At 38.3% G+C, this 23,008-nt stretch overlaps 1 protein-coding gene across 1 annotated transcript; it reads right to left on the bottom strand.

Annotated features, from left to right (window-relative positions):
• Nucleotides 1-257: 257 nt before the first annotated feature.
• On the bottom strand, nucleotides 258-22,401 carry LOC120862887 (protein MTO1 homolog, mitochondrial-like). The gene is made up of 12 exons (XM_040239038.1): nucleotides 22,075-22,401; nucleotides 19,537-19,736; nucleotides 19,318-19,435; nucleotides 14,424-14,713; nucleotides 12,401-12,513; nucleotides 12,112-12,302; nucleotides 11,746-11,876; nucleotides 10,884-11,088; nucleotides 10,632-10,803; nucleotides 6,389-6,507; nucleotides 3,538-3,698; nucleotides 258-1,967 (listed from the first exon to the last, which is right to left on the bottom strand). Exons 1-12 carry the CDS (start codon nucleotides 22,289-22,291, stop codon nucleotides 1,806-1,808), a joined length of 2,079 nt encoding a protein of 692 aa, XP_040094972.1. The 5' UTR covers nucleotides 22,292-22,401; the 3' UTR covers nucleotides 258-1,805.
• Nucleotides 22,402-23,008: the final 607 nt, after the last annotated feature.

Genomic DNA, 23,008 nt, shown 5'->3' with positions numbered 1-23,008 from the left:
AAGGGTACATCTTCAGCCGATTTGTTCTGAAATATTCTGTTAAGTGAGATAATTCTGTATAATATATATAACAACATATTTTAAATTGTGGATTTCAAGAGGTTTCATATCCTAAACTAAATGCAGAACCTAAAACATGTTTTCTATCAAACATTTTTCAGTAAGATAGTTACTACTGTAATGGAATCACATTATAAAACCCAAGCTTCTTTATATGTGGTGTCACTAGGCCCAAAGTACAGCTGTTGAGAACCTTCCAAAGCATTTAGGAATTTTTTATTTCCTCAAAATAAATTTTTGCTATAGTCCATTCAATAAGCACCCTACTCACTGCTTTTACTCCTGCAATTAGCCAGAAAAAGAAAAGTTTACAATCAATGGTTCCCCTCTAGTGATAAACAGTAGTACAAAATATCCTCTTTTAACAAACACCATACAGAAGTGTACTCAATATGCCTCTGTGGTAAGAATTCTGCCTAGGAATGGCCATAATAACTAAAAGTTACCACTTACTGAAATTACTACATCAAGTATCAAAAAGAATTCATCATTGCTAAAACATCCAGCATTACACATATTGGGTTGGCCAAAAAGTTCACTCTGGCTGTTCTGTAACATCTTCTGAACAAACTTTTTGGCTAACCCAATGCTTTTTACTTGCTACTGATCCTGGACTGTGTTATGGAAAGGCAAAATTAGATGAAACTCATGGAAACCGAGCTACGTCCAAGGGGCTATATATGATTATAACAAGAAGATATTTGCCCCACACCCATAATCAGGCTTAACACACAGATCTGTAACCAAAGTGATTTCAGGGCGCTTAGAACTGTCTGAGATACCTGCTTTGGCTTGAGGCTGACATGGGAGCTTCTCCCTGGACTGACAGGAAAGGTCTGAGTTGGCATTTCCAAGGATAAGTAGGGTCCTCTTGTCCACTTGGCTACATTCATCCTCTAGTCAGTGAAGAAAGGTCAAGGTGTCTGAGGAGTTAGCCAAAGACCCGGCTGGTTACCACCCCCAACCCCTGTAACCATATATCACAAGTACTGGAGAGTACCAGCGCCATTCAGATTTTTCTGTCAATTCTGACTTTCAATAGGGGAACTTTAGTCACCATGCTACAGCCTAGCACTGGAAATTAGCTGAATGATTCTGGATGATTTTGTACAGTTTCAAATTTTTAGCCTTAAGAATTTGAGGGCTTTGAAATAACACAACCAAGCAGAAGCCTGCCAACTTTCAAAACTAATTGAAAGATAAGACTTTTAATTTGGTACCTTTTATGGACAAAGTTCTTATTATTTATTTTTGGCCACGCCATGCAGATCTTAGTTCCCTGACCATGGTTCCAACCTGGGTCCCCTGCAGTAGAAGTGCGGAGTTCTAACCACTGGACCACCAGGGAATTCCCAGTAAATTAGTCCTTATGAGTAGGCAAATTCGCAAGCTGAGAATTTTTTTTTTCAGGTTCTGTTTTAGTTCCACTGTATTTCTCTTTGATGAACACTGCCCAAACTTATATTAATAGGTATACTGTATTAGAATACCTGAAACAAAGAATATAAATAGACTTTATAACTATTTTTTCAGATATACGAAAAAGCAGAATTATAACCTATTTATAAATTAATGACAAAGCCACAAAACGTAATAAGAGTGTAGACAGGAGATAAGAAGTATTTATATTTAGCACCTGTTAAAATAACTTTATTTAAAAAAAAGTTATTTTAACAGGTGCTAAATATAAATACTTCTTATCTGGCTACACTCTTGTTCAGATTAACTCTTCTATCAATAGAAAGCTATAACTGACTCTCTTCAAGTCTGTCTGTATCACGTAATTGTTGATCAATTTTGGGAACTCTATTCATAGCTGCCTGTCTTTGCTGAGTGGTCTTCACAAATCTGAGCAGGTTGACGATGGCAGCAGCTGTCACTCCAGGTATACGACTGGCAGCCCCAATCTAGGAATTAAAACCACAAGAGAAACATAAATGAGCTATGTCAGTTATAAGCAAATTTATTTTCCTCTTGATAATGACTGTATGTTACAGTTTATAAAATATTTTCAAAACTTTATCTTAATATATTGTCAAAATAACTTTAAAAGCAGGTAAGAGAAATGTGGTTATAATTAATATCTTCACTTTAAAAACAGGGGAAACCGAGACTCGGAGACATTAAAATGACTTGTCTAAGATGATGTAACTAACAGATGTTAGAGTACCTAACCTTTTCTTTTTGTTAAACTAAACTAACATCACTAGCAGTGTGCTGGTCAGCACCCTATGACTAATCTCAGTGATATTTCTATGGTATATTTTTGCAGTGAAATGTATGACTTATTCACTCCACATGGTATAGAGACCTCATATCAGTTCACGTCTGTTTTGCCACCAAATGACTCTGTAGCAAACTTTTGCCAGAGCTTTTGGTATTTCAGAATTTTGGTTAAGAGGTGAACTCTGATGACCAATACAATGCAATTGAACTTTTCTGTGATAATGGAAAATTTCTATAACACTGGCTGTGTAAAAATATGATAACTGTCCAGTATGACAGCCAATAGCCTTTTGTAGCTACTGAGCATCTGAAATGTGGCTAATATGACTGAGGAGTTGAATTTTTAACTTTATTTCATTTTAATTACTCTAAATGGTTGCACTTGGTTAGCGGCTATCATACTGGGCAGTGCAGCCTATGACTATCCACAAAAACATAACCCCAACTGAGTAAGATACAGCTATAAAACTTAAGGCCTCTCTGCTGCTTTCCATGATGACTATGACTAAGAATACCATATTAGTTGATGAAATCACTCCTCTTAAAAAAATCTTTTCAAAATTTTTTGCAGGCCATGGTTTTGTTAAGTGCCCCTTTATTTTATGATCCACTGAAAAAAATTAAAAAAAAACACAACACAATGCCCATTAAACTATGATACACCATCAATTTTTAAGCTACAACTCAGAGATGTTAAAAATGTATCTCAGAATCAATAAATACAGCCTACAAGTCTTTCAATATTTGTTATTACAAATTCATTACTGTATGCTGCCAAGTTTTTAACAGATGTGTACAGCGTGGTGCCCATGTACTCATGCAAATGCAAACCACACACAGACACACATAGGATCATGGGTGGGGGCCTCTCTGGCTCTCTACTTCCTCCTACTGGCTCCCAAGGCAACACTATGGAACTCCTTGGAGGGATCCAAGCAGTGATCTGAAAACCACTGACATGTATTCTATTTTAACCTAAGGTAGTTTAAGTCATGCATATAAACAAGCGTGCACATAGTTGGATAATTATAATCAACCAAATTCTTGACTTCCAGATACATATTTAGACTAAGCTTTTTTCTCTCTCATAAAAAATATAATGACACCTGTCATATAAAAAGAATATGAAAATAAGAGGTTAAACTTTTTATGATGACAAACATTAGTTATATGGCCACTATAAATCCAGCTTTTAAAAATTAAAGCATTGGCTCTTTATGATCTGTTCCTGTCCACTGCCTGTTTTCTTACCGTCTGTGGGCGACTGAAATGGAGCTTCTCTCGAACTTCATAGGACAAAGATATATCCTTGAGAGTCAAATAATCTAGATCCTTTGGTAGTTGGAGAGCTTCATCTCTCTGAACTTCCTTTATTTCTTGTTGCTGATGGAACAGTACTGATTCATAAGTGGCTGGTGAACAAAATTAATTATGTTGTGATACTCAGATAACATTAACAACCTACATGTTTCTAGCTTTTTACAATTTACAGAGAGCTTTTGCATATATGATCTCAGTACCACGACAGATGGGGTAGGTGTTCCCTTTAGCAGAAGAGGAGACTGAGATTAAAATAAAGAGAGGGAGTATCTTGTGTATTAACTACAATATTCTGTCTGGCAGTTTATTCCATGTCCTTCTCATTTAAAAAATCTAGAAAATTTTAAGTAAAAAAAAAAATTGCTTTCTTTCTCAATGCAAATTTTGGTGGAACACTTTCTTCGACAGGCTATAGGTTTGAAGTTCTAAAGATTAGGTGTTTCTCCAAGAAGTTGGTTTTCAAATAAAGCTATAATTGTTAAAAGGATATATTCTTGGATGATAACATAATTTAAATAAATTAACTGAAGTTTTATTCAGAGTGAAGTTAGACAATTCAGCAATTATTTTGTAATTAAAGCATTCCATTCTTAGAAAAATAAATCCAAGACCTTCATTCTGTCCTGTTTAAGAAAAGCAAGTCTTCCCTAGAGGTTCTGGAAGCTTCTGCTTCTATCACTTGGCTGGTAGCCAGAAAGTCTCAGCTCTGAGCCTGGCTCCACCAATAAATTACCCTCTGACAATGAACACGTCATGATACTTCTGGGCCTCAGGCACCTTATCTAGAAATGTTACGGGCTGACCCAGAGACTTATGATGGTCTTTTTGACAACAAAGGAGAGCTGTGAGGTACACAGGCCTTGTAGACAGATATACTAGGTTCAAAGCCCAGTTCTGCCACTCCCCAACTGTGTGACCCTGGGCAAGTTATAACTATCTGTAAATTAAGACATAATGCTAGTAGCTAGCCTTTACATGACACTTTTTAAGTATCAAATGAAATAATTCACATAAAGGGATTAATATAACACATCAGCATGACAAACTGTAATGAAATTTTATGACTCAGGAATAGACTACAGGATCACAGAATATAAATAATGTATATGTTAAAGATATATTTAATTTTCCAAATATGTATAGCAAAACTCTGAAACCGATTTCTTCCTTCAAGAAATTTGTCTAAGGACTTCCCTGGCAGTCCAGTGGTTAAGACTTCACCTTCCAATTCAAGGGGTGCAGGTTTGATCCCTGGTCAGGGAGCTAAGATTACACAGGCCTCAGGGCCAAAAAACCCAAAACATAAAACAGAAGCAATGTTGTAATAAATTCAACAGATTTTTTAAATGGTCCACATTAAAAAAAAAGAAAGAAAAAACTTATCTAGTGGAGGATCTAGGTAGTGATTTGAAAACTACTGATATATGCTATATTTTAACCTAGTGTGGTTTCTTTTAAGCCGTGGGTATTAGTTAGAGTCTTTATATATGCCAGTCTTAAAGAACAAGGCAAAATAGTAATTACTCCATGGCTGAAGTCAGGGTTTCCTATAAACAAGTTGAAGATAATTATTTTGGACCATTTATTGGACACAGTAAAACGGCAAACCAAGTTTAAAATACAGAGTTTAATCACCTTTTCCCAGATGCTAACAGCCTAAATGTTCAATAAAGTAACTTTTACTCAATAGAGAGATCATGACGTTGAGATATAAGGTTAACAACACTTCTTACACATTAGCAAATGACCAGGGCATGTTCATTTGGAAGAATGATAGGTAGAACTTGGGTCATTCTATATAAGCAGTCAAAGCATAGCAGGGTGACAGACCTTTCTGGAACTGAAAGAAAATGTTACTGCTAGAAGGACTGCAGCATTGTTACCACCTTTGCCGGTCCCCAAGGAGCCTGAAGGCCTTTCCTGATTGAACAGTCCACCTTTTATCGTGCTTTTCCTACCCTTCTCTCCCATCTCATTCTGTTTCCTGACTTTTTCTGCACACAATTTTCCAGAAGAGGAAAAAAAAATCTTCTATTACAATGCAGAAGTTAATGCTATTATCAGTATTTCTGTTTGAATTTTCTTTTTGGCATGCGGGATCTTCCCTGACTGAGGATCAAACCTGTGCCCCCTGCATTTGGAGTATGGAGTCTTAATCACCAGGGAAGTCCTGAAATATTTTTTTTTATAAAGAAAAAGTTAAGAATTGCAGTACAACTCCAAAAGTCACATGTGACTTTGATGGTCAATATATTGACTAAGAGTGTGAGAACACGCCAAATGTTAGAACATACAGGAGCAGACTCTGAACTTTTTTGCCTGATACAAAATAAGTCTTTGTTAATGGAAGAGTATTATAACATATCATCAAAGCCAAAGACAGCATTATTTTCCTCATTATTAGAACATTTAAGTGCAGAAAACATTAAAAGAAGAAGTTCAAAAGGAGAAAAGGTTTTTTTTTTTTAAAAAGGAGAGCTCTACAGTGGCACTTCCCAACATGAAATATACACACAGATCACCTAGGGAATCTTGTTAAAATGCAAATGCTCACTTAGTGGGTCTGGGGTGGAGCTTGAGATTGTGCATTCCTAACACATTCCGATGTGTTACAATGCTACCTGGGAAACCTACTCTGAGTGGTCAGAGCCTAAGACGATGCTGGTCTTACGGTAATAATGGCTCCTCTTGACACAGAGCTCTCTGTGTATCTGCAATTCATTCATTATTTGCACAAATGAAGAAGACAGCATACAGACATTCTAAGTAAAAAATTTTCTACCTTCTATTTTCAGTCTTTCGGCCAGCTCTCTACATTGGGTGTACTTCTTCAAGGGCTCTGGAACAGCCCTGGCCAACAACTCCATGTCAACTTCCTCATACTTCAGAACATCAAGAGCTCTACAAACACAGAAAAGCTTCATTAACACAAGGGTCCTTATTATATCAGGCAGATTAAGAACAAAATTCCTTGAAAGTAATACCAAATCTCAGAATAAATGATATCAATATATTTCTAATTTTCCCCAAGTATACTGAGCAAACACAGCAGCATCTGCGACACAGTGAGACCTCCAGAAGATCAGCATGTGATTCTCAGGCTGAATTCTGTCGAAAGCGTTTCTGCATCTGCTCAGATTATCACATGGTGTTTATATTTCAATTTGTCGATATGGTGTATCACATTGATTGATTTGCGTATATTGAAGAATCCTTGCATCCCTGGGATAAACCCGACTTGATCATGGTGTATGATCTTTTTAATGTGTTGCTGAATTCTGTTAGAATTTTGTTGATTTTTGCATCTATGTTTATCAGTAATATTGGCCTGTAATTTTCTTTTTTTGTGATGTCGTGGTCTGCTTTTGTTATCTGGGTGATAGTGGCTTCGCAGAATGAGTCTGGAAGTGTTCCTTCCTCTGCAGTTTTTTGAAAGAGAGCATGTGATTCTCAACTCCTTTCCTTTATCAAGATGGGTAAATAGTTGGTAAAGTGGTACTGCAACAATCCATTTGTCCTCTGGAGCTTTCCTATTAGGACAGAATATCCTCTGAAAACAAGGGTGTGATTGAACTCCCTAAGAATTTACATCTAAGTCACGTTAAGCCCACGTCCTGTGAATGCGTCATCCTTCTACACGCATGCTCAGATCCAACTAAAGGAGATCTGCTTATTCCAAGACTGGAAAATACCCTGCAGTTTCCTTCTCATTTTGCTTGGTTCTCACAAGGTTTCACTGATCTGTACACTTTCCCTACACTACATTTACTGCCTTAATTTTATTTTTATTTACTTTGCCCTTTCCCTCTTTCAATAGATTGCTTTTTTGATCAACTTTGTCCACCCCAAATCAATTAAACCAATTAATTTATCAAGTCAAAAGAAAGTCAAATCTGCCCATCCCAGGGTCCCAAGTCCCTTCAGGCCTCCCAGATGTGTTTTTTTCTTTTCTTTTTTTTTTTACAGCTCATTCTATCACCACAGTCATGTGTCACACTCTCTGCAGAGGCCTGTCTCATCTCAGACAGTCTAGGAAAGGCCAGACACCTCTTTGCACAAGGAGCTGTCAACTTTGTTGTGCTTCACAAGATGAATTATGTCAATTAATTTCAGAAGTCTCATCAGATAAGCTATTGATATAATGAAACCTAACCCTAAACTCCAAAAGGGGTTGTCCTTTCAGAAATTATAGAACAAGACTTCCCTGGTGGCTCAGTGGTTAGGAATCGCTTGCCAATGCAGGGAACATGGGTTCAATCCCTGGTCTGGGGATATCCCACATGCTATGGGGCAACTGAGCCTGTGTGCCAGAACTACAGAGCTCACTCGCCTTGGAACTGGTGCTCTGAGACATGAGAAGCCATCACAACATGAAGCCCATGCTCTGCAACCTGAGAACAGCCCGTACCAGTCACAACTAGAGAAAGCCTGCATGTAGCAACGAAAACCCAGGGTGGCCAAAAATAAAATAAAAGAATTATAGAACATACAGGAAAATACCTCCTACTGACTAACCAAAAAGAGAGCAATCTTAGAGGATGGTGACCTCAAAGAAAAGCCCATGACCATTTAACTTTTAAGAAGGTTTTAGGGTTCCCTGGTGGTCCAGTGTTGAAGTTAAGAATCTGCCTGTTAATGTAGGGGACGTGGGTTTGATCCCTGGTTTGGGAAGATCCCACAGGCCATGGGGCAACTAAGCCCATGTGCCACAACTACTGACCCAGCACTCTGGAGCCTACCAGCTGTGACTACTGAAGCCTGTGCTCGTCGACAGGAGAAGCCGCTGCAATGAGAAGCCCCAGTTCTGCAGTGAAGAGCAGCTCCCGCTTGCTGCAACTAGAGAAAGCCCACAGGCAGCAGTGAAGACCCAGAGCAGCCAAAATAAATACATCTTTTAAAAGGCTTTTAAACAATTTGTTTAGAAGGCTTGGAACTATTTGCAGGTCCAAACTTCAAGACCAGCTTTGAATGAAGCCTAAGCGTCAGAGTACAGAGGGCTGCCACTGAAGGACAAATTAGCACACTTCTGCAGAACACAAGAGACAGTTTCTGCACTACCTGGCGCATCCGTGGGTCTCCCTATGGCCCTGACAGGAAATGTGTGCGCGCATCTCTGTGGATCTCTTCTGTCAAACGGTAGCTCAAAGTCTAGTCCCACTTCTCAGCGCCTGGCGCACAGCTTGCTGTGTGTGCGGCAGACACAATACATGTCCTCGGACCAATTTTCTATCTTTCTAGCTTTATATGTCTAGGAATTGATCAAGTGAGTTCTTTCAGGGAGGCTCAACACTAGATTATAAATATTCTACCAAAATCAAACAGGAGGATGAGGCCTTCTGAAAGGAAAGACACCTGAATTAACAAGAAAAGCATTTGATCAGATTACTGTTTAAAAAAAGGTTACCTTTACAAAATGGGTACTCTTGGGATTAGGTAAAAATATAACTGACAGCCCCCTCCTTTTTCGTATTTTTATTCATCAATTAGCATTCTAAGCAGTGTTGAAAACAATCACTTCCCTTGCTCTCACTATGACCTCAATCCACATGAGTCACATCGAATGCAAATTCTAATTATATAAAATCTAACATAGTGTAATATTTGACCTATGTTAAGCATAATGCTATAAATTCTTCTGCAAAGTTTGAAATAATAATAAACTCTTAAATTTAAACAAATAGCTGGACAACAGAGTGAAATACAAAACTATGCTTATACTACTACCATCTCCCAGTACCACTTAACTGGTAAACGAATCTGCCACCCTTATCTGTGAACCAAGCTATTTTTCCTGTGAATGAGACCCCCTGGTTTAGGTGACAATCATGCAGATTCTTTATTATTTATTGTTGCTAAGTCACTTCTGTCTGACTCTTTACTATCATGTCATGTCTGACTCTTTACTATCCTATGGACTGTAGCCTGCCAGGCTCCTCTATCCATGGGATTCTCCAGGTAAGAATACTGAAATGGGTTGCCATGTCCTTCTCCAGGGAATTTTCCTGACCTAGGGATTGAACCCACATCTCTTAGGTCTCCTGCATTGGCAGGTGGGTTCTGTACCACTAGCGCCACCTGGGAAGCTGATTATTTACTGTTACTATAATTAAAAACCTGCTTACTATCCTCTATCAGTGGTGCCAGTGCTTTGGGAAATTCTCATGAAAATGAAAATTTGGGAATACAAACTGTAAACAAAAAACACTGTGATGAGATGAAAGTCAAAGACATGTTATGCCTGGCTGTTAGTTAAAAAGAAAGCAGTTAGAGAGATTGGGGATGATAAAAAGTGGCATTAAAATGAATATACCGTTAAGTCTACAAATTTCCTCACAAGCAAAACAAGGACTGAGAAAAAGAAAACTATCAACAAAAAACATACTGGAGACATAGCAGCAAGATCAAGTCAGCATGTGTGCTTCTAAGACACAATGATTGTAGATTTATACCTTCTAAAACCCACCCTCCAATCCCCCTCTCCGCATTAGCTTACATTTTTTAAATGGGAAAAATCAGTGGTGACTGATGTAAATTTTGAATTACATGAGGTTTTCAGAAATGTATCTCTGAATCATAAAAGCTCTCTATTAATGTCCTTTAGAGTCCATACAACCAGAATGGTAAAAACAAGGACAAAAAAACTCCTAAAATGTAGCAAGGGACTCTGTAAGAATTGATAACACTGCTTAATCAAAGTATCCCTGCTATGGTTCACAGGCAAGATGAGACCATTCCAACTGTTCAATGCATAAAAAAGAAAGCAGATTATGCTATTTCTTGGTTTATGCCCTCTAGATCTTAGGAAAGGCAGAACTCAATGGGAGCCACAGAGAAATAAAAAATAATTTAGAATCATGTATATTGTCATTCGTGAGTAAGGAGATTAAATTATCTCTAAAGAATTTTGAAAAGAAGCAAACATAAGAGGTGCATTCATTTAAAACGTGTAGCTAGGGAATCTATTGGTAGTATCTGAGATGACTCCATTTTTCTATAAAAAGTAAGTTTATACAAAAAATGCATACCTGAGAGGCAGACTTTTACCACTACTTATAGAAGACTCTGGAATTAAGTTTTTCCATTTAGTACTTAAAAACTCAATGGACTTTAGCACAGAAATGCCTTCTTCTAAAGACGACTTCATCCAAGAAGCTCTTTCATATCGTTGTTGGGACACACAACCAGCTTCCTTGTACCCTAGAAGGGGGAGGGGGAGATTATAATGAAAGAGGTCTTAAAGGAGAGAAAGTCTGGTTGCAGGACTCAGTGTAAGTTACCTCGGAATGTGAGCCTGCTGTCGGCGTTATCAGGACGCAGTGACAAACGGAACTCGGCTCGGCTGGTAAACATGCGGTATGGTTCGTTGGTGCCCAGTGTGGTGAGGTCATCAATCAAGACTCCTATGTAACCTTCTGTTCGGCTAATGACAAAAGGAGGCTTGTGTCTGACCCGAAGACTTGCATTGATTCCAGCTATCACGCCCTGCAAGAGGACTGAAATGTTTAAAAGGCCATTATGAACTGAACCAAGAGCTATCCTATTCAGACACTACCTGGAAAAAATGGTTCAGGCAGTAAGGAAGCAGGCCTGCCCAGAAGGGACACAACACAGACAGAAAATGTGGTTCACATTTACAAACAGAATATGGGTAATGTACCACTTTAGAATGCTGTAATTCATTGCTTTCAAAAATATCTAATATTCTTGATAAACCAGGTGGCTAATCTTAAAAAAAAAAAAAAAATCCACTTGTAAGACTTTTTTAGCCTTTTCTCACTTCCAACTAAAAATAACATAGCTTTCTGTTTAAAAAGGAGTAACAACAGGGTAATTTTCAATAAAGTTAGGTTAGGTTAAAAGAACTAAATTTTCTTTTTTTAAATTTCAGAAGCAATACAAAAATCTAATCAAAATATGCAACTGGATCTAGGAGCTCAGAAAAGAGCAACAAAGACAGTGTTTTAAAAATCCTGTTGTATACAGAAGCCACCCCCATATGTCCTGAAATAGAAGTCAGTTTTCTATTACAGTTATGAGTTGTATCTAAGCCCTATATAGCAATCATGACAGATGTCAAGAGGAGGAACACCAGTTAAATAGTCCTTTTCTGTTTATAGTAACATTTGAACCACTTCTTACTTGAGCTGCAGCTTCCTCGTAACCAGTAGTGCCATTTATCTGTCCAGCAAAGAAGAGCCGCTGCACCAAATGAGTCTCGAGAGAAGGAGAGATCTGGCGGGGGTCCATGTAATCATACTGAACACCGTAACCTGGCCAAAGAACAGATGGTACAAAAAGCAAAAACAGGGCTGGGTTTGCCTCAAGGCGGAGATGCAAAGATTATCATTAAATGCTCTTCAAATGTGAAGACTATTTTATTAACAAACGTGCAGATGCTGGGTTTTGTCTTCTGGGGCTCTAAGCACCATGACTGTAGCTTCAATTTTCCGCTGTCTGCTAAGCAATGCTGAGCTCAGACCAAAGGGCAGCTGGCAGTCTCTTTACCTGGCTGAATCATTTTAGCGTTCTCCAAGCCTCTGATGCATGTGATCATCTTCTCCTGTAATTCAGCTGGCAGTGTCACAGATAACCCTTGGGGGTAGATGAGGTCAGAATCCATTCCTTCAGGTTCCAACCAAACTTGATGTACACGGTTTGGAAAACGCAAGACCTTTGATTCAATGGAGGGACAGTATCTAGAACAGGACATTGGAATTTAAAAATGTAATGAAACAAATAAAAGAGGGTTGACATTATTCCTTACTGTAATTAAGCACTGGTATTTTGTCCTTACCGGGGTCCTCTTGTAGTTTCCTTAACGTGACAGTTAAGGTGAAGGTTCTCAAGGACAATCTCATCCACTAGAGGGTTAGTGTGAGTCAAGTAACATGGCAGCTGATCTTCTGGCTAAAACATGGGAACTCGTCACAACACTGTTTCGCTTCTCTATTAGTTTGCCTCTAATTCAAATAAATTCCATACATGATATAAACTTACTTGTACAGACATCAAATCTATGCACAAAGCCAAATACTAATGGTGAAATATGCTTGTTAAAAACAACCCAAAAGATGAACCTAAATTTACACAAGCCTCCAGATCAATAGTTCACAAGAAATATTGATGATGTAGGAACATGTTTAAGGCACCAGAGCAGTGAAATCAGACAAATCTACAAATCTAGAATGTAGGAAATTCCAGAAATGTCTGAGTTTCTTCCCCATGTAGATGTAAAAGAGGCTCCCCTGGTAGCTCAGGTAGTAAAGAATCCACCTGCAGTGCAGGAGACCCTGGTTCGATTCCTGGGTCGGGAAAATCTGGAGGAGGGCATGGAAAACTCACTCCAGTATTCTTGCCAGGAGAAGCCCCATGGACAGAGGAGCTTGGCAGGCTACAGTCCATGGGGTTGCAAAGAGTTAGACACAACTGAGCGACTAAGCACAGCACAGCACAGCACACAGATGTAAAAAAGAGAGGAACTATTATAAGATATGTAATGTATGAACCTCATTTAGTTCTTGGTTCAAATAAAACAACTATAAAATACTAGGAATGCACTTGGAACATTGTAGTTCAACTGTACTTCCATTATATATATACTTAATACTAGGGAAAATTGAGCACTGGGTGTCAGATGATATTAAGAAACTTTGTTTTGCTATGTGCACTAATAGTATTATGGTTGATTTTTACAAAATCCTTATTTGTTAAAGACATGTACCAAGGTACTTCTGGATGAAATGATGTCTGAGACTTACTTTAAAACTCAGTAAGACAAAGTGTTGAGGAAAGATAAGAATGTCAAAAGAGGGAATTCCCTGATCGCTTAGTGGTTAGGACTTCACACTTCCACTGTAGGAGGCATGGATTCAATCCCTGGTTGGGGAACTAAATTCCCACAAGCTGTGCAGCATGGCTAGATAAATAAATAAATAGCCACTCATCAGGGTAACACTCACCAAAAATTAGGACCGTCAACTACTAGCCCTTAATTCTAAACACACAATATAGAGCTTGGTTTTTTCTTAAATTACAAGGACAGGTAAAAGTAGCCTATATCTTCAAAAGTATCAGTACTATTAAGACTGAGGAACTATTCCAGATTAAAAAGAAATGACAATTAAATGGAATATATGATCCTAGGTTGGAAAAAGAACGTTGGGACAAAAAAATGTATTGGGGTGGTCAGAAAACTCTGACTATGAATTTTATTTTCGATAACAGCACTGTCAATGTTAAATTCCCCAAATTTCATCACTGCATTGAGGTTATGTGAGGATGTCTTTGGCTTAGCTGAGATGCAGACTGAGGTATTTAGAGGTAAAGGGTCATGATCTCTGCAACTTACTCTTAAATGTTTTGGGAAAAGAAAAAAGAATAAAAATAAACATGTATGTTACTGTTCTATATGTTAAATATATGTATCTATGTCTATATATATGGAGAGGGCAAGTAACAGTCCTACAACTTTTCTGAAATTATTTCAAAAAATTTAAATAGGTAAAGTTATCAAAGCAATGAAATTTAAGAATTTATGGGATTTGGGGAGGGAGGTGGAGGGAGGGTCAGGATGGGGAACACATGTACACCCATGGCTGATTCATGTGAATGTATGGCAAAACCCACCACAGTACTGTAAAGTAATTAGCCTCCAATTAAAAAGAAAAAAGAATTTATGAGGAAATACCCAAGTAGCCAAATCAGCTAATCCTTCTAAAGAACACATTTTTGTGCCCTAATTAATAGTGATGAAAAATGAATACAAAAAAAAAGTCTATATTCCCTGTTTAAAGCCACATTTTCATAAATTATCTCACCTTAATCCACACTGTCTGATTGATAAAGCTGAATGGTATGGATGGATTATCTGGTGTCTGCTTGTTTAGAATGCTGAAATTAACGGATTCTTTGGCAATTCGGGGTGGAGTCCCAGTCTTCAATCTTCCCACCACAAACCCCAACTTCTCCAGAGTCTGAGCCAACCCTATGGAAGGCTGATCCCCTAAACGTCCTGCTGGATGCATCTCCAAGCCGATTACAATCATGCCTCTCAGAAACGTCCCAGTAGTCAGAACCACACTCTCTGCATACACTGTACTTCCATCTGCTGAAGGACAGGAAAGAGAACAAAACTCATGCTCTAATTGTCACCACGGATCAAATTAGAATGTTACGCTTTTGTAGGAGAACTACAGAAAAATTTGTCTTTAGAAACCTGAAAAAGATTTTAAATCAGTAAGAAGGCTATATGTTATCAATCTGAAGAATCCAAAAAAGCTGAGATGGAGAGCATAATGTATTATCACAGATACACATGTTTCTAAAGTCTTGTCAGCACTGAATAGCTGGTCTCAGTTAATTTTTTAAATTAATTAAATTTAGACTTCTAGTTAAATTTAACAGATCCCACCTCACATGATTTCTTCTCCTTCTTAAAATTCCAAAAGAAAATAAAGGAGCAAAAAAGATATGAAACCACAAGAACCACAAGAATGGGAAAGAACTTGTCAAAAGATAAAAAATTTCAAATATTTTTGAAAGATAGAAAGTGGTTGGAGGGATAGATAAATTAGGAATTTGGGATTAACATATACACACCACAATAAATAAAATAGATAGTCAACAAGGACCTACTGTATAACATAAGGAACTCTACTCAATATTCTATAATAACCTACAGTGGAAAAGAACCTGAAAAAAGAATGGATAATATACATTATATACGTTTAACTGAATTGTTTTGCTGTATACCTGAAACTAACACAATATTGTAAATCAACTATACTCTAACATAAAATAAATTTTTTTTTGAAGTGGTTGGAAGAGTGATAACTGATTGAGCAGAGGGGAGAACACTATAACTCAAGAACCTGAAGAGAACATACAGATGACAGTAAAGTACTCTGCCCTGCAGCGGTGCAGAAACGGGAGGACTGAGTGTGAGAACTGTGGGAATGTAGCTGGGGGCTGAAGATGAGAAAAAGTTGAAATTCACATATAAAGTTTGTCTATAGATGGATCTACCGTACAAGAAAATGTAGGTTAATTCTTTGGGTAATGAGACTTACTGTTAATGGGTACAGTATTTCAACTAAATTTCAAAAGTTCTAGAAATGGAGAGTGGTGACAGCTGCACAACATTGTGGGGGTACTTGATGGTGTGGAACTGTATATTTAGAAATGGCTACAGCGGTAAACTTTATGCTATATACATTTTACTACAATAAAAAACTGATTATTAATAAGCTATAAAAAACTGATTATTAATAAGCTATAATGGAGAAGACTGAAAAAGAATATATATATCACTTCACTGTACATCTGAAACACTGTAAATCAACTATACTTCAGTAAAAAATGTTAATTAAAAATTGTATTGTTGGGTCCATAAAATATAGACAGCGTCCAAGAAACAGCATTTGAAGATACTAATTTAAATAACAAGTAAAAATAATTAAAAAGGATAAAGGGCTACCTTAATAAAAACAATATAATCATCAAGTCTGGAAAGGAAAGGAAGCAGAGAGAAAGGGAAATGAAAATAAAAGTAGTAACTGTTCAACATAGGGAAGTCACGAAACACTGACAGAAGAAAGGGAAGATTAAGTGTATTACAGAAAATCATAGTTACTAAGGTAATCACAGAACAAAAGCCATGGACTTGTAGGAAAGAAACATAGCTCCCAAAAAGCAAAGCAAATACAGACTAAGTGGTTAAATAAAGTATAGCAGAGTGTGTACAATATGTTACTACTGTGTGTGGGGGTGGAATATATATACCTATGCGTGAAGTCAAGGATAAAATCACAGACAGAAAGACCACACCAGTGACTAGGAATGCTCCTGAGGAAGGAAACCGGCTGCCTGGAGCACCAGATGAGAGACAGACCACCTTTTCACTCTGCCTTCTTTCATCCCCTTTAAACTGTTGATGACGCAAAAGGAACATTTAAGTTTTTAAATACCTGGGTTGAGTTCTTGACTGTGATATTTTCTAGCTGTGGGACTTGGGGAAACTACTTGAACTTTACGAAAGTTGGCTTTCTATTCTATAAAAAAGATATGCCTACATCATAAATATACTTATATGGAATTTTAAAAATTCAGGTGGAATGTAGAGCAAACTGAAAATTTCTTCAGACCCCTGGCTTTAATTGCCTGTGGTAAATGGCAATTTTTCTTAAAAAAATTTTTTTTAGGCATTAGCTGGCTGCAGCTACCATGTTTTTTTATTATTAATGTTGCAGTTATTTATTAAGTAATTCACTATAATTATTAAGTATTATATTATAATCTATTAAATCCTTACTATATGCCAACCTCAACATTAAGTCACACTTTTCTCATTTGGTGAAATATACATTACTCTCCCAATTTTGTAGATGAAGAAACTGAAACTCAAAGCTAAGTCTGAACACTAGTCTTAATTCCAAAGCACCTCCTCCAGTCAATGTATTTTCTTTTTACTCTTTGATTCCACCAAATTCCTCACAGTAAAGTTTGAGCAGTATCATTCTGATTTTCTTCATTTTGTCTTTCCTTTTTCCTTTTAATTAGAGGATAACTGCTTTACAATGTTGTGTTGGTTTCTGCCGTAGAACAACTATATGAATCAGCCAGACGTACACATATGTCCCCTCCCTCTTGAACCTTCCCTCCGATTCCACCCCTCCAGGTTGTCACAGAGCCTTGGATTGAGCTCCCTGTACTATACAGCAACTTCCCACTTGCTATCTATTCTACACATGGTTTTGTATATGTTTTTTTTTTTCATTTTGGATTTATTTATTTTTAATTTTACTTTACTTTACAATACTATATTGGTTTTTATACGTTTTAATGCTACTCTCTCAATTCATCCACCCTCTTCTTCCCCCACTGGGTCCACAAGTCTGTTCTCTATGTCTGTGTCTCTATTGCTGCTCTGCAAATAGGTCCATCAGTATCATTTTTCTATATTCCATATGTATGTGTTAATATACGATATTTGTTTTTCTCTTTCTGACTTATTTCACTTGTTTAACAGGCTCTGGGTTCATCCACCTCATTAGAAACAACTCAAATTCATTCCTTTTATGGCTGAGTAATATTCCATTGTGTGTATGTACCACAATCTTTTTCTCCATTCATCTGTCGATGGACATCTAGGATGCTTCCGTGTCCTGGCTATTGTAAATAGTGATGCAATGAACATTGGGGTACATGTGTCTTTTTGAATTATGACGTCTTCTCAGGGTATATGCCTAGTAGTGGGACTGCTGCATTGTATGGCTACCACAGTATTTGATTATTGTTTTTACTTGTAACACCAGATATGTTCAATGTCTATGTGGGATGTAAATTATAGGTGATGTATTTATGTCACCATAGCACTCTCAATATAAGTAATTCCTTATCCAACTGACACACTTTCTTGACTAATAACTCTTATTTTCCTTGGGTGAAATATACCAATTAAAAATATTTATCTTTTCACACCAATTTGAGGCCATAGAAGGCCATTAGGATGCAGTTTTGGTCAATGGATTTCAAGAAGATGCTGGGCTAAACTTCTATTAATAGGAAAGTGGAAATCCTGTTTGAAAGGAAATGCACCTTGTTTGCTCTGTCTTTATTTGGTCTTTAGCCTTTCCCTCTTTTTCCTTTTCTTTCTGATATGATAATGGATACCTGGATATGTGACTTTGGTCTTGTGAACACTGGAATGAAAGCTATAGCCACAGGTGATAGAGCAGGGCAATGGAAGGGGCACGGGTGTCTGGTGACATGGCTAGGACTTTCATGTGGATTGTCTACCCATGTCCTTCTTACTGTGTAAGACAAATACACTCAATTTTTTCTAAGTAAAAAAATTAATATGTATATCCCATTCTAAAAAATAAGTCTACAATAAAATTTAAACAGGAGAAATAAGTTAATAAGTGTATTTTAAATGATGAAATTTTTATGGCTGATTTGAGATGTTATATGGCAGAAACCAATAAAACATTGTAAAGCAATTATCCTCCAATTAAAAAAAAAAAAAAAGGATAAATTTCTCCAGTGCAGCCCCTTCTACTACTTTGTTCCTAGAAAGCTAACAGTAGAAAGCTAACAGTCCAGTCCTCTGGCAGAAGACTGATTCTTCTCCTTAGGACTGACGTAGATGTTTGGGAATTCCTCAACAAAAAAGCCAGTTCAATCCCTAATCATTAGACTGTACAGAGTCAGTCAAGCCATAAAATAACTATGCACACACAAATCTCCCAATTAGTGTTTGCAATGAAGGCTAAAAAAGCTGAAGTGGTTAAGTCTTTAAAGGGAGAAAACAGAGATAAATTGCTTTTCCATTCTTCTGTAAAAAATATGTGCATGTGCAATTTTATTTTAAAAATTAACATGTAACTCAAATAAAACCATAAATAATCTTGTAAAATATAAATTTAAAATGTTTAAAGTCAGAACGAAGAAAAATAAAAATTACCACAGAAATACCAAGAGGAAAATACACAATTATGCAGGCTATAGAGTCCCAAAATAAGATGGTACAGAATGTGAGTTTCATGGTGAAAATGAATGAGGAATAGGATTTTTTTCTATACAGTTTCCTTCATACTTGAACAGAAAACACAACAATTTCCTAGAATAAGCAAAATATCTCCATACGCTACTCAGGATAAAATTTTCACATGGAGTTTGATACCGTTATTATTATCTATAAGCAGTACATACCCAAAACAACGCCACTGACACGGTATTTCCCAGTGTGCTCAGGCTCTGGTTCTGTAAGGATGAGATCTTCTACAGCTCCCTCCTGAACAGTAAGCAGCGGTGTATTGAGGATTTCTTTCTATCAAAAGAGAATGCAAGTTGAAAATAACTTGTTGTTAAAAATAACTTGCATGTTAAATAATCACTACAATCCTTCCTGTTTTCATGCCCTGTTCTTACCTGCATGTTCCGCTTATAAAGCTTCCTATCAATTTGAGCTCTCAGACCCCAAACAGCTGGTCCCTTGCGCCGGTTTAATACTTTGTAATGTATACCAGACTGGTCACAGATTCGAGAACACAGGCCATCCAAGGCATCGACTTCCCTCATTAAATGCCCCTTTCCAATGCCACCAAAGGAAGGATTACAGGACATCTGACCTAAAGAGAACAGACATAAACAAAATAAATATACGAGCATCTCGCACATAGTGCGTGCTTGATAGGGAAATGTCTGTACAAGTGACTAGAATCAGGTGATTAAAAATAAAAAACTTGATGCAAACACTAAAACTGGTGAAGTCCCAGTGGGATGCAAGAGTTATTCAGGGCATCTTGGAAGACAAACCAATGCTGGACGTTTCTTTTGAATCTTTCTCTTGTACATATTTTTAGCACTTCATTACACTGCCTCTTCCTTTACAATGTGATTTTGAAAACCTTACCTCATGAAACCTTCCTAAATCAAACATAATTTAAGAAATTTCTTTGTACTGGTTCACAGTTATAATTAATTATGTCTTCCATAAAGGCCATCTGCTGATCCTGTGACCAGCATTTAGGCCTCCGAAAGTTTTCATGGTCTCCAGAGGGAGGCTGGATAGTACTGTCATTATGAGCATGGGTTAGTAGCAAGGCAGAGTTCTGGTTCAGTTCCTATATTTACCACTTATAAGCTCTATGTGATCTTGGCAAGTTGTCTAATATTCTGTATCTCAGTGTCCCTACAGTAAAAACAGGGATGACAGCTGCGTAGATTATTTTCCTCCTTCCTTTGATATAGAACCACTGTTTATTTAGGTAAATACTCTTCCTGATGAGGCTTTGTGCTTGGGGAGTGTGACCTAAACTTAGTTTAGGGATAAATCTTTATTGATCTAAAGGAATCCTGTTCCTACTTGCCAGTGAGTGGTTTGGTGTTAAAAGACTTCTCTTTCATCATGAATGGAAAACAAGTTTGTCAAAAAGTATTATTTCCCAGGTTATTAATAAAATAAAAAATTTTCTACCTCTGACTTTATTATGGCAGATGATATGACAGAATTGATACAGGACAATTCCTGCATTCTGTATTCCTATGGAAGTTTAACCTTCTAAGTCAAAGCTATCTTTCTGAGAACAAGCAGAAATACTTCATACTCCACAACATCAAAGTACCTTAAAAAAATGAGACTGATTTTAAATAGAACTGTCATTCATTAAGCTCATTTATAAGAGTTATTAAATATCTCTGAAATCCATTTATTTAAAAAGAAAACTTAGGTCACATTGTATTGGTATAAAAATATAAATACAGGTTTTGATGGGAATTCCTTTATCCTTGACAAAACTACACCACTTATACTATTATCTGATCATCTTAGTTCAATAATAATTTTTGTTCATTCAACTTTTAAAATTATTATTGAAATGCAGTACCTGCTTTTTACTTGGGTAATCACATAGCCTCTATCCAAAAGAATCGCTGTTAACAAAAGTATATATTTCTCCACAGTTATAAACTGAATGGTTATTTCTAAACAGTATTTCAGTACAGAAAGCATAGTTAACATTTCAATTACTGTTCCCTCGTAAGCAAAATGCACAAAGAAAGACACAGGCATGCATAATTTACAAGACAGTGTCCTGCTGCTGCTGCTGCTAAGTCACTTCAGTCGTGTCCGACTCTGTGCGACCCCATAGACGGCAGCCCACCAGGCTCCTCCGTCCCTGGGATTCTCCAGGCAAGAACACTGGAGTGGGTTGCCATTTCCTTCTCCAATGCATGAAAGTGAAAAGTGAAAGTGAAGTCGCTCAGTCGTGTCCGACTCTTCGAGACCCCATGGACTGCAGCCTACCAGGCTCCTCGGCCCATGGGATTTCCCAGGCAAGAGTAGTGGAGTGGGGTGCCATTGCCTTCTCCGAGATAGTGTCCTAGCTGGCCCTAGCTGGCATCTATGATGATGCCAGAGAGGGGTCCTGCTTTAAATTATGGCCGTCCAGCCACTGCTTGTGAAGTGCCAAAAAGCACAGTCGGATCCTAACCGTAAAACTGGGGAATAAACATTCAGTATGAATATAAAATACAATTTAAAAAGTAGCCTCGTTCTTCAAAAGGGTTTCACAAAATCTCGAGAAAAACACAATGGGTATTTAATAAACGAGTACTAATAACGTTGATTCACTCTTTAACCGAGGCAACAAGCTAGTAAAGGGCAAAAGACAACATTGAAATAAAGTATCACCAGTATTCTTAAAAGTTTGTTCTTTTCTTAAGGTGCCTCTCCCCCAATCCTCCTCCAACTAATTACTTCTGTCAACAGCAGCCCAATTCGTGGTCCACAGAATAGCCGAGACCAGAGTTCTGGCCCGGGTCCGCCTGATCTGCGAAACACACACACCAAGCTAAAAAACATTCGGTAGGATTCTCACCAGAGTAACGGGAGGAAAAGGTACTGGGAGGGGGAGGAGGACCCTGGCAGCGTGCCTCTCTCTGCAAGCCTCACACCGCGCCACTCACCGATGGTGTCCACTCGGTGCGTGAGCAGCAGAGTCCGGGAGCCGCACCGAGCTGCTGCGGCGGCGGCTTCGGTCCCTGCGTGTCCTCCGCCGATGACCACTACGTCGAAGTGCGGCGTCCAGGGCGCTGCGCTGTCACCGCCGAACCGGACGGACGCAAGGTGCTGTTTGGTGAGGGAAGCCGCGACCCGGCGGCCACAGCCTCGGATACAGAACATTGCTGGAGAAACGTAGAGTCTGTAACTCGGATCCTGACACTAGCGAGGGGAAAACACGTAGGAGAGAAAGCCTTCAGGGAGCAGCCATCTTGCTATGATGTCACAGCGTCACGTTTACGTCCAGCGTCGCCGCTGATTGGCAGTTTGGCGCGACTTTCCTGGTGAAGCGCGGTGGTGTGCACGTGGATTGGTGCACGTGGATTGGCGGAGGTTGTTGGATTACCTGTGGTTGGAGAAGGGGAAGACAGAGGATGAGATGGTTGGGTGGCATCACCGACTCAATGGACATGGGTTTGGGTGGACTCCGGGAGTTGGTGATGGCCTGGCGTGCTGCGGTTCATGGAGTCGCAGAGTCGGACACGACTGAGCGACTGAACTGCGCCTCGTTTCTGGCCTGGCGGAGGAGGCTGTTGGATTACCTATGGTTCTGGATTTGGGGTCGGGGGAGACTTCTACTCAGTCATCTTTTGTTCTTTTCAGCGAATTGCTGCCCTAATCACCAGGTGACTGCCTACAAACAATAATTTAGGTCGCTTTGCTTTATAGGGCTTCCCTGGTAGCTCAGACGGTAAAGCGTCTGCGTACAATGCTGGAGACCCAGGTTCGATCCCTGGGTCGAGAAGATCCCCTGGAGAAGGGAATGGCAACCCACTCCAGTACTCCTGCCTGGAAAATCCCATGGACTGAGGAGCCTGGTAGGCTACAGTCCATGGGGTC

This window comes from Oryx dammah, unplaced genomic scaffold, assembly GCF_014754425.2.
Source record: "Oryx dammah isolate SB20612 unplaced genomic scaffold, SCBI_Odam_1.1 HiC_scaffold_4, whole genome shotgun sequence".
Lineage (NCBI taxonomy): Eukaryota > Metazoa > Chordata > Mammalia > Artiodactyla > Bovidae > Oryx > Oryx dammah.
Note: the sequence above shows the minus strand (reverse complement) of the source record. Positions and strands in the feature narration are given on the sequence as shown.

Coding starts and splice junctions, on each gene's coding strand:
- LOC120862887 (XM_040239038.1), bottom strand. CDS start 22,291: ATGTTCTGTATCCGAGGCTGTGGCCGCCGGGTCGCGGCTTCCCTCACC. Junction 19,737..22,074: donor GCACCGAGTGGACACCATCG/GTGAGTGGCGCG, acceptor TGTTCTCTTTAG/GTCAGATGTCCTGTAATCCT. Junction 11,877..12,111: donor CGCTAAAATGATTCAGCCAG/GTAAAGAGACTG, acceptor TTCTTTGGCCAG/GTTACGGTGTTCAGTATGAT.